Below are 11,406 nucleotides of genomic sequence, written 5' to 3'. Positions count from 1 at the left end.
CACGCCACTGCAGCAGAGCAGGCAGGTCACGGCCTTACCGTGGATGAACCTGACACCAGCTATTAAGGGCCTCTCCCTCTCCTCTAAAGTTCCTATTAAAAGCCAATTTCAAGTCTCCTAAAACAGACTTTCCTCAGAAAATCCCCAATAATCCATGAGGCTGGCTGCTAAGAACTGGTGTCTCTTGCTGAGTTAACACCCTCGCTCCATTTACACGCGTCTTGGGTTGTCATCTGTCTTCTCCAGCTGCCACCCAGGACCCCTGCATCCAACCAGTGCCCTGAGGGTTTGGGCCATGGGAAGGGGTTGGTCCTGGGCCTGGCATCTAGTCACAGAACAGGAGGCTGTGGGGGAGACTGGCCTCAGCCATTAGGGTCTGTGTTCGAGGCCTGGCTGTGGGAAAAACACCAAAACCTCCCGAGTCAGCAACCTCGTCCATGCAACAGGCTCAGCCTGAGTGCTCTCCTGTCAGCCAGGTGGAATCTGATGCCATTCCGATGAAGGGACGGCTGCGGCTGCCCGCCACTGTAGAACACTGTGCAAATGGCAAGCGCCACCCATCGGCAGTCTGGGTGGGGTAAGATCTGATCTCCCTGCCATCCAAAGGGGTATGCATGCCGACCAAACGCTGAAACTGGAGAAGCATTTCAAAGATGCTGATCGAGACTTCAGGCTTCAAAACAGTCCACCCAAATGCAGACACATGGAATTCTGAGTGGATGACAGATGCCGCTTTCGCAGTAGTCTGCCGTGCCCAACAATGAAGCTCTGGCCCCTGGGACACAGCTCTGCACCATCCTGGCCCAGGTGCGGAGGTGTTGACTCATCAGGCAATTCAGAGACCCCGGCTTCTGGCACCCAGTGGCCCCGCGTGAGCCTAGACATGGGCGCTTCTGTGAGAAAACACTTGTGATCTTCCTTGTGGGATGGCTGCAAGGTGAGAGAACAGGACAGGAGAACCGGCCGCCGAGGTGGTGGCAGGTAGGGATAAAAAAGGGTCCTCAGGGCTGAGAAGACAAGGGACAGAAAAGCTGCATCGTTCTCCTGAGCACACGGGAAGGGAGACGTGCCCTCACGGGGATCGTGGCATCACAGAAGGGACCACAGTGGCTCTTCCTCAAGAGAGCAGAGACCGCAGTGGCCGAGCCGAGAAAATGAGTCCAGACATGACAACAGCAGAACCCCAGAGAACAGGGCTAAATGGGGAAAAAGGGTCTAAATTTCTGCAAAGTACCAGCTAGAAAGCACGGAAATATATACCAGCTCTAGTCCCGCGCGTTACCGTGGGAGGCAATACCTTTGAACTGCAGCATGATTTTCTATCACTGAATCCCATAGGCCGGGGCCTCAGCTCGCTGAGCCTCGGCAGCAGCACTTGGAATTTTATTATTATTATTATTTTTTTGGTAGAAATTCACAAACTGATCTTAAAATTTATATGGAAATGCAAAGGAGGATCTATGCTGCCTGACTTTAAGGCTTACTCTAAAGCTACATTCACAGGCCATAAGGAGAGACAGACATATCGATAACTGGAACAGAACAGAGAGAATGCTAGCCGGCTCACGCAGACACAGCCAGCCTTCCCTGGGGGGTGCAGTGTCATGGTCGGTGGTATGTTGTCTGTCCTCACGCCTCTGCCTGCCTGCTCCCTCTGGGCACACTTGCCCTGGGGGACTGGATCCTGCAGCCTCTGAGGTATCCTTCCTTCCTCTTCCAGGACCAGAGCTGGGGGGTGGGGCAGTTGTGTTAATTACAAATGTAATTACAAATTCCTGGGCCTCACCTCATCCCTGCTGAGCGGGAACCTCCTGAGCGAGCCCAGGAGTTCTTATTTTTGTTAAAGATCCCAGAGGGTTGTACACATGCTGCTGTGGGAAAAGCTCAGTTCTGGGAACACTGAGGTTCTAAACTCACGTTAAGAGAAAAGTGGCTGCTACTTAGACCAACCAGAACACATTACAAAAACCAGATACCCACAGGGCAAAGGGCCTGAACTGTGAGGAGCTCAGTATGGTCTGAATGTATGTAAAGCTCATAGCCTTTCTGTATTTGTAAAACTCTAAGTCCATCACAGTATCTTAGACCTAAACTGGCCCCACACTCAGCTGACTTCATGCTGAGGCCAAAACTGTCATGTTGGAGTCAAGCCACTCGCCCTGGCCAGGCTCTATGGTTAAATACTTATTTGAATAGTCTGTGTTTTTTCATTTTTACAGCTTAACTTAAGCAAAGTGATAAAAGGGAGGATTCTCAAATCTGTAACACTCCTAAATGAAATGTCACAATGAAAAATTACCCAGAGACATGAGCAGAAAGGAGAGTAGAAAAAGGAAATCATGCGGTTGTCACTAGGCTATGTTGAAACGTGATGGGGGCCTCTGAGCAGGCATGTCCCTTCCTGGAAGCCTGACATAGGGAAAGAGACTTCTCCACCGCTCGGCAGTGTCCCTCCACCTGCCTTTACTTCTGGGCACCGGCTCCCCTTCCTTCCCAGCTGGAGAGTAACCCCGGGAACGGGGGTGCCCAGCTGAGCCTCAGCATGTGTTGGGCAGGGCTGGGCAGGAAGCTGCACCTAGTCTCTGCGGTGTTGATGGCGTTCGTGTCACAGGCCATGGTGGCCCTGGGTCCCAGGCAGAAAGAGAGCCTCTGCCCTTCACCCACACCTAGGGATACAGACGCTGTGGCAGCCAGCTCACACCCCTGCTCATGGGGACCTCAGCGAGCAGAGACTCAGTAGGGCTCCAACTGAGTGACTTGGGACGATTTGAAAGACCGATGCTCCCAGCCCTCTGTGAAAATGGAAGTGAGTGTGTCCAGGAACACAGGACTAAACTCCTGGGGCCACACAGAGAACAGAGGACCTAGGGACTTTCTTTTCATTTAGAATCTAATTTGGTCATAAGTGACAAGATTCTGGTCAACAAAAGTATTTGTACATGAAGTTGTGAATGTTTGGAGGGGAGGTCTCTAGGCTATGTGCACTTTCTACCTGACCCCAAATTTAGAAAAGAAGAGGAAAAAGAAAGAAAATAACATCCTGTGGCCGTCCGCAGCAGTCCCCGGAGCAGCGAGGGCCCCGCGCCCTGTGTTGACAGGCTCTCTCTCCTCTGAGGCTGAGGCCTGGGGCTTTGCAGGAAGAGAAAGGAACAAAGTTGGGCCAGGAGCAGGTTAATCATCCGTTCTAGAGAACAGAGGGCTAAAACAATGGAAATACTTACAGTGATGCTCAAGTGCCAGGCACTCTCTAATCCTCCACTACTTACGAGTGTTACTCCTCATACCAACTTTTTAAAGTTATGTATCATTATCATATTATTACTAATATTATTATTTCCAATTCATAGATGAGGAAAGTGAGCCATTAGGTACATACATGACTTGCCCGAAGTCACAGAGCTCGTGTGGATGAGCTGGGATTGCAACCTCGGACATAACAGCCACGTCCCAGCTCAAAATCCCCCAACAGTTTCTCGTGGTGCTTAAAACCCAAATTTCTTGGGCCGGCCCCGTGGCGCACTCGGGAGAGTGCAGCGCTTGGGAGCGCAGCGGCGCTCCTGCCACGGGTTCGGATCCTATATAAGGATGGCCGGTGCGCTCACTGGCTGAGCGCAGTGCGGGTGACACCAAGCCAAGGGTTGCAATCCCCTTACCGGTCACATAAAAAGACAAAAAAAAAAACCCCCAAATTTCTTATCACAGCCTATAAAATCCTGCATGATCTGACTCCTGCCCTCTCTTTGACTTCATTGCATGTGACTTTCCCCCAGGTTCATATACTTGGCCACATGGCATTCTGAGTTTTTCAAGAGGACAGACTCATCCCAGCCGCGGAGCCTCTGCCCGGACCATTCCCCACACAGATCTCTGCAGGGCTGGCTCAACCTATGCTTGTACATTATCTCCACGGAGCCGCTTCCCATGGCCAGTGATCTAAAATAGATTCCCGCCCCCATTCCCTACCGCCGTCCTGTTCTATCTTTCCTCGTGACGTTGATCACTAACTGAAATCAAACCTTTATTTGCGTGGCTGTACATCGTCCGTCTTCCCCCAAGAGCGTACAATCCATGAGGGCTGAACCTCCGGCACTAGAACAGGGCTCAGTAAATACCTGAGTTCAATGAATGAGACATGAGCAGCTGGGTGGGAGCCCCTGGAGTCAGAACGGGGGTCTGCACCCACTTGACAGAGCTGAAGGGGAGAAAGTGACGAATTAATGCAGTGGCTTGTCGTCTTCTGGAAGTCAGGTGCACCTCCACATCCTAGATGAAAGCCATGGCCTCTGGCCAAAAAATAACCAAAAATTTGCATAGAATTTCAAGGACCCCAGGGAAGATCGCCTGCACTAGTGGGAGGGATACTAAAGAGGCTGGGATCTATCCGAGCACCAGTGGCAGCCCCTTCTTCTCCCCGTTGGCTGCTCCTGGATAGCAGCACTCCACGGGGATGCTCATGGGGAAGAAAACAGGATCTGTGAACAGGGCAATGGACTGAGTAGAAACACCAGAGTTTATGTCCCTGGCCCAGAAATCTGGTTATTGGTCCAAACCTACGCTGCACATCCTCACCTCCGGACCTGTGCTCACTGTGGTAGACTTGATGATCTCCATTAATACCCCTTTTCTCCTGACACTTCCAGCCACAGCACCCCTCAAGAGCTGACCTGTTTGACCAATAGAATGTGGCAGAAGTGATGTCGCGCCAGCTCTGGGCCTAGCATTCCCTATACGAGCCAGCGGCCAGGTAATGAGTCTGACTACTTGAGACCACCATGCTGTGAGGAACCCAGGTTAGCCACCTAGACAGAGAGAGAACACGTGGAGAAGCCCCGAGGCACCAGACATGTCACTGACTCTTTCTGGACCTTCCAGCCAACTGACAGCCCAATGCAGCCACACAGAGTAGAAGAACCACCAAGCCAAGCCCTGCCCAATTTCCTCATCTGCAGAATCATGGAAAATAATACAACTTTGTCATTTTAAGTCACCAAGATTTGGGGTAGGTTGTTATTCAGTAATAAATAACTGTTCCAATTCCACTGGGCAGTCAATGAACCACTGAACTATATAATCTCTAACACAAAGAAAAACTAATATATAATACAGAGTGTTTTTATGCATTCTTTTAATGTTCATGTTTAAAAGTTATTTGTTTTAACTTTTCTGGAAAAGCTTCATTAGCAATAATAATACTAATACCAAAATATCAATAGAATAATACTATCTTAAGAACAAGTATCTCAAATAAAAATGCACCCTCAAAAAACAACTGATCCATTCACACCAAATTCTTACCAGGAACGCCCTCCCCTCCTGCTTTCTGAATCCTACCCACGCCTCATTTATCAGTCCATCATCTCGCCTCTCTTCTCACCCTGCCAGCCTCTGAACCCTGCTCAGTAAATACCTACTCAGCCTTGAAGGCTCCTCTGAGAAGTGCTCCTCAACTTCCACAACTGCCGTGGGGCTTCTCCGCACGCCTGATGCAGCTTATGCACCCCCAATTCCCGTGGCCGTCTCTTTGTCTGCTTGTCTGTTTCCCCACCAGGCTGTCATTTTATCCACATACCCCATATACACAGCCATCACCTACCACATAACAGGGGCTCAATAAGATCTTATGCACTGAGAGGATAATCCCCTGCACTACTCATTGGGCTTTTACAAATGATTGCATTCATTCTCTCTGCAGACCTGTGTGTCTCTTTCCTGCTGTGAATGAAAATGCTCTGAGATTGCAATAACATGGAGAAGCATCATGCAGAGTGAAAAAAGACAGACACAGAAAGACAAACACCACAGGGCCAGCCCAGTGGCGCACTGCTATAGTGCGCCGCTTGGGAGCACAGCGGCGCTCCCGCCAAGGGTTCGGATCCCACATACAGACCGGTTCCCACTCACTGGCTGAGCGAGGCGTGGGTGCGACACTGAGGGTTGCGATCCCGTTGCCGGTCCCGGTCCGGTACGGGCGCGACCCTGAGGGTTGCGATCCGTTGCCGGACATGAAAAAAGACAAAAAGGAAAAAAAAAAAAAAAAGAAAGACAAACACCACATGACCTCACTCATAGGGAGAGTCCAAAAAAGTTGATCTCATAGAAGTCGAGAGCAGAAAAGTAGTTACCAGAGGCTGGGGAGGGAAGAGCAGATGAAGAGAGGTTGGTCAATGGGTACAAAGCTGTAGTTAGAGATGAGGAATAAGTTCTGGTGTTCCATTGCATAACAGGGTGATTACAGTTAACAATAATGTATTGTATGTTTCAAAATAGCCAGAAAAGAAGATTCTGAATGGTCTTGCCACAAAATGATAAATATTTGAGGTGACTGATTTGCTAATTACACTGATATTATCATTACACAATGTGTACAACATGTATTGAAACATCACATTGTACTCCATAAATATGTACAATTATATGTCAATTAAAAATAAAATAAGGGCCGACCCCGTGCGCACTCGGGAGAGTGCGGCGCTGGGAGTGCAGAGGCGCTCCTGCCACAGGTTCGGATCCTATATAGGGATGGCGGTGTGCTCAATGGCTGAGCGCGGTGCGGGCGACACCACATCAAGGTTTGCGATCCCCTTACCAGTCACAAAAAAGAAAATAAATAAATAAAATAAAATAAAACTGGCTGGCCAGTTAGCTCAGTGGGTTAGAGCATGTTGCTATAACACTAAGGTCAAAGGTTTGGACCCCCGTACAAGCCAGCCACCAAAAAAATTAAATTAAATTAAAAAATGGAATAAAATAGAAGTAAAAAAATGCTTTGAGAATGAACATCATTCCTACTCATCTCCACATCCCTCACAGAGCTGGGTGGGACTTTCTTTGTGACCTTAGCTCCAGATTCACCCGTGGACCTCTGACACTTCCAGATCTCCCAGACCCAGATGCTACGCAAGGACAAATGAGACTCTGCTGGTTTATTTCTGGCTCTTTCCAGTCAATAAAATTCTCTACAGTCCATGCATTCTACATTCACAATATGAGTTCCGTCAAAAAGGATAACGTTTGGAAGCCACACTGTGTTTAAAAGCATTCGCCTCCAACTCCTACTGCAACAGACCAGTGAGAAAGAGTTAACGCAGCTTCCCACGCCAGCGGGGAGCAGCAAATCAACTGGAAATATCTGGTTCAATCTTGTTATTATAAAGCACAGTCCAGACAGTATTGTCACCACAAGGGACAATCGTTCTATGAACACACACACAGACTTGTGACCTTTACTCAACATTCCAGAGACACAGGAGCTGAGCAGGCTGGGGAGAAGGGGTGAGTTATAAATAGCGTGGCAGTGAGACCAGCACTGAGGTGGGGGCAGATTCCTGATCCCATTTGGCCTGGGTGACTCCTTATCTGCCATACAAGCACTGTGCTCCAAAGACATCAGAGCATTTTCCCACCTGACTACCTCCGACCCTCCCTGCACCACCCAGGGTGCTGGGACCAGCCAGGCCAGGGCTCTGCTGCCTCCCATCTTCCAGCCTTCCCCTCATCAGGTTTTATACCTCAGCTGGGACCTGGTCATAAAAATCCCACAGGCTCGCGGAGGCCATAAAATCTCAGCTCAATGTGGAAGGGCGTGTGTCACCCAGAGCTGAGCAAGGTGGAAGAGGCGACAGGCCTGAAGGGGAGGACAGAGAAAACAAAACAAGAAGAGGAGAGATCAGGAGATGGGGACCTTCTGGGCACATGGCCTGCCCTCACCAAGTCCCTGGGGACCGTGTAAGTCTGTGGTCAGCTCCGGGCAACACAGGGAGCTGAGCACTGGACGCGAGGCAGCGGTTCCCAGATGCAGCCTGGCCTGGCCTCCAGCCCCAGCTGCAACATGACAGCTCTGCAAACAGCATGCCTTCCCTGTGGGGCTGTCATGGGGCTCAGAAGTGATGTTCTGCAGGGACTCGCCCAGCGCTGGCACACAGAAAGTGCTCGATAAATGTCAGCTCCCTTCTCGTTCTCTTTCACCCCGTCTCCAGTTAGGAAAGGTTGGAGCGTTGTTGAAGCTGTCAAAGAACAAGAATCCACATACGGGAGGGGCTCCATCCTTCAGGGACCATGTGCTCAGCCCCCCGCCCTAAGTCACAACAACATCAACTTTATGGGACATCTACTAAGGAAAACTACTAAGGGACCATTCATTTATTCTTTCAGCAAACACTCGCGGGGTGTCTACGGTGTAGCAAGGGCTGCTCTTGGCACCTCTGATGAGCTTCCTGGACCTTGGCATTTGGGGCTCAGTTACTGCCCCTAAACCGCTTCTTCCCATGGTCCTGTCTGTGTCTTTGGAAACGAATATGACAGCATCCTATCTGCCATTAGCTAAGCCCTTGATTTTAGGGACTGGGATGTGGCCCAAAGATCATAACAACAAAGATAGTAATGACACAAACAAAAAGCGAGTCTGTACAGAGGTGAACGGATCAGCACACAACAGACTCCCCAGGTATGAGGGTCTTCAAAAGCTCATGGAAAAATTCATATTACCTTTCAGCTCTATTTATCCATGAATTTTCTGCAGTACCCTCATAGGAGAGGGGATGACAGTACCCACTGCCCTAAGTGGTCATGCCCAAAATCTAAGTTCACCAACCCTAAGCTCACCAAAGTGGTAGCATACAGCAGTATTTTGCCATCTATCTGTGGTGAAGGGCCAGTTTCCTTTTCCATTTTCAATGTACTGTGGACTGACACTTCTGTAAAATACATGAATGCTGCAGTGATGACAAATTATTTAAAGGTTTCTAAATACGTACTCTCAATGTTGGGACTGATCTCATTGCTACCAAATGATTCATGTATTGGCACCAACCTAAGACCCACACTCTCGGTAGCACTAATGTAGTTTAATTAATTCCACAAACTGTCCAAAATGTAGCATGATGCTGTCACATGCTGCAAGTAAATACAAGAAATGAAATCGTCAAGTTCAACTTACTTGTTGATGGTTGAAATTTGATCAGATCTTGCAAGTCGGTAGAAATCTGGAACACATGCCTATAGAACTGCTGGACTGAATTCTTGAGGCCACCAATGTCTCTGGAATGTGAACCGAGTGTCCCGTTCATCTGCCTGACACAGTTCCACAGGCTGCTGACGTGCCTGGTGAGCCCCTCCTTGATCCTCTGGAGACTCCCGGAGATGGAGTCCAGCTTGCTGCAGGTTTCCTCCATGTGAGACAGCCGGCCCTCCACCACGGAGACCTCCCTCTGGACCCCATTCGTCTTTTCCTTACAACCGTCCAGCTTGGAGAGGACCTGGCTCTGGAGCCTCTGCCACCTGTCCTCCAGCTGGCCGCAGCAATGAGCCATGGGGTCCTGGGGAGACAGGAGACTCTCCACCGTCCTTTCTTGCTCCCCCGCCTTAGGGAAGCCACTCACTCCAGCATTTATACCTGCTCTACAACTGCTCACTTCATTCTGAAGATGAGTCACATTGTTTTTCGTGCGGTTTAGCTGAGAATAAAGAATGTCCTTTCTTGCCCCCCCGCCTTAGGGAAGCCACTCACTCCAGCATTTATACCTGCTCTACAACCGCTCACTTCATTCTGAAGATGAGTCACATTGTTTTTCGTGCGGTTTAGCTGAGAATAAAGAAAACTAAAATCCCGTTGAAGTTTCTGGATGCTGTATTCGGTTTCTTGAAACCTCCTATGCATCGTGTCATTTAGAGCTTTCAAAAGGCTGGCGCTGTCACCCACCGCGTGGTCTTTCCCATTTGGCAAAGCATCTTCTGTCCTGTGAGGCTCTCCCTGGAAGTTCTGCAGACAAATATCCTCAACAACTTGAGCTCTGTCCTTCAGGTGGTTTAATTCCATCATGACCTGCTCATTCCCTGGCCCTGCCACACCAGGGAGGGCCGACCCTGGGGGAGTGAATTCTGCATCAGTGCTGTTGGCCATGTGCAGAAGAACGTGCCCCAGACGGTCTTCCAGAGCCTGGATTTTCTGATCAAGAAGGTGCTTCAAGTCATTTACCTCTCGACTAATGGCCCCCCGCAGGGTTTCCTCGATGTAAAAGCAATGTTCTTCAGCGTTCTTCTCTGTCACGTTGATCCTTGCATCTAGCTCATTCCATCTTGCATCAAAATCCACCTCTGACTCTGGAGCTACGAGACGGTCAAACTCATTGTCCAGTCGTCCATTCAGCATTCTGGTGGCCTCAGAGACTCTCTCGATTTTCTGGTCTAATGTCTTAATCTGCTGACCGAAGTCACCACTCTTCTCACCATCACAGCACTTCGGCAGGGCTGAAGGATTCTGCAAGTGGGCTCGGAGGTCATTTATTTCTTTTCTCAGGCCTGTTTCCTTCTCCCCAATCAGCTCTATCACTCCCAGGTAGCTGCTCCCGTAGTCATCACACCGCTGCGGCTGGCCGATCAGCTTGTACTCACATGAGTTCTTCAGATCGGCCAGCTTCCTGTCCATTCCCTCCATGAGCTCCTCTCTCAAGGCGTTGATCTTACTGTCTACATAGGCCTGGTAGAGCTCGTTGGTGGTCATGGTCACTGTAGGGCCCTGGGCAGCCTCCTGGAGCTGCCTGAGCCGCCCTTCATAACCCTTCACCTTCCCATCCAGCTCTTCCAGCTTGTCACTCTTGGTCTTCAGAGTGTCTTTGACTTCAGCCAACTCAGACTTGATGTCCTTCATGCCGGATTCTGTGGTATTGGGCATGCCAGGAAGCTGGACCACTTCCGTGTCCCCAGCAATGACACTGTCAGGCACTGCTGGGGGGTGCAGGCTGCTGAGCCACGATGCCAGAGTTTTACTGGCATCATCCTGAATGGCATGTTTGAGGTTTTCATTCACCCCAGCAACAGAAGACTGGAGGTCAAGAACCATTCTTGTGAGTCGGAGAACCTTCTCCTCAAGCACCTGGATTTTCTTTTCCTGAAGTTCTTGGGGCCCCTGTTTTGGATCTACTGCCTGACTTGGTTCTGCCACACGAGTTGGTGACAGAGTCTTCTTGGGCTCTGAAACTTGGCTTGGTTCATTATCTGTTATAAGGAAGAAGTTGGACATGAGTTAACATTATCTACCTTCGACCAGTTTCTGCAAAAACAATAAACAGGATACCTACAGAATCCACTTAAAGCTTCACTTACAGGTCCCCTACCTAACTGTACGTGATTATTTTGGTAGAATGGAAAAGAGTATGGGCCTTGGAGTCAAACAGACCTCCACTTGCATTCTGACTCTGCTGTTTACAGTTTGCAAGTATATTAACTTCTGTGAACTCTAATCCCCTCCTCTACAATGAGGAAGTACAATCCCTCCTAGGGTTATTAGGAGAATATGTACATGGCACATAATAGGTAACCAATGGTCCTTTAACCCTAAAGAGAAATACATATTCATTATCTACTTAACTCTATGAACACATCACTCCCACATTAATGAGCTGCAGCCAC

At 49.4% G+C, this 11,406-nt stretch overlaps 1 protein-coding gene across 1 annotated transcript in view; it reads right to left on the bottom strand.

The window, feature by feature from the left end:
- Positions 1–11,406, bottom strand: part of EMILIN2 (elastin microfibril interfacer 2) — a 61,299-nt gene that overhangs the window by 18,597 nt on the left and 31,296 nt on the right. Inside the window, exons 4-5 of the mRNA XM_008569164.1 lie at positions 9,520–10,992; positions 8,936–9,391 (exon numbers count right to left, since the gene is read on the bottom strand). Coding sequence (XP_008567386.1) covers positions 8,936–9,391; positions 9,520–10,992 — 1,929 coding nt within the window. The remainder of the gene's footprint in view (positions 1–8,935; positions 9,392–9,519; positions 10,993–11,406) is intronic.

Source organism: Galeopterus variegatus, unplaced genomic scaffold (assembly GCF_000696425.1).
Source record: "Galeopterus variegatus unplaced genomic scaffold, G_variegatus-3.0.2 Scaffold471, whole genome shotgun sequence".
Lineage (NCBI taxonomy): Eukaryota > Metazoa > Chordata > Mammalia > Dermoptera > Cynocephalidae > Galeopterus > Galeopterus variegatus.
Note: the sequence above shows the minus strand (reverse complement) of the source record. Positions and strands in the feature narration are given on the sequence as shown.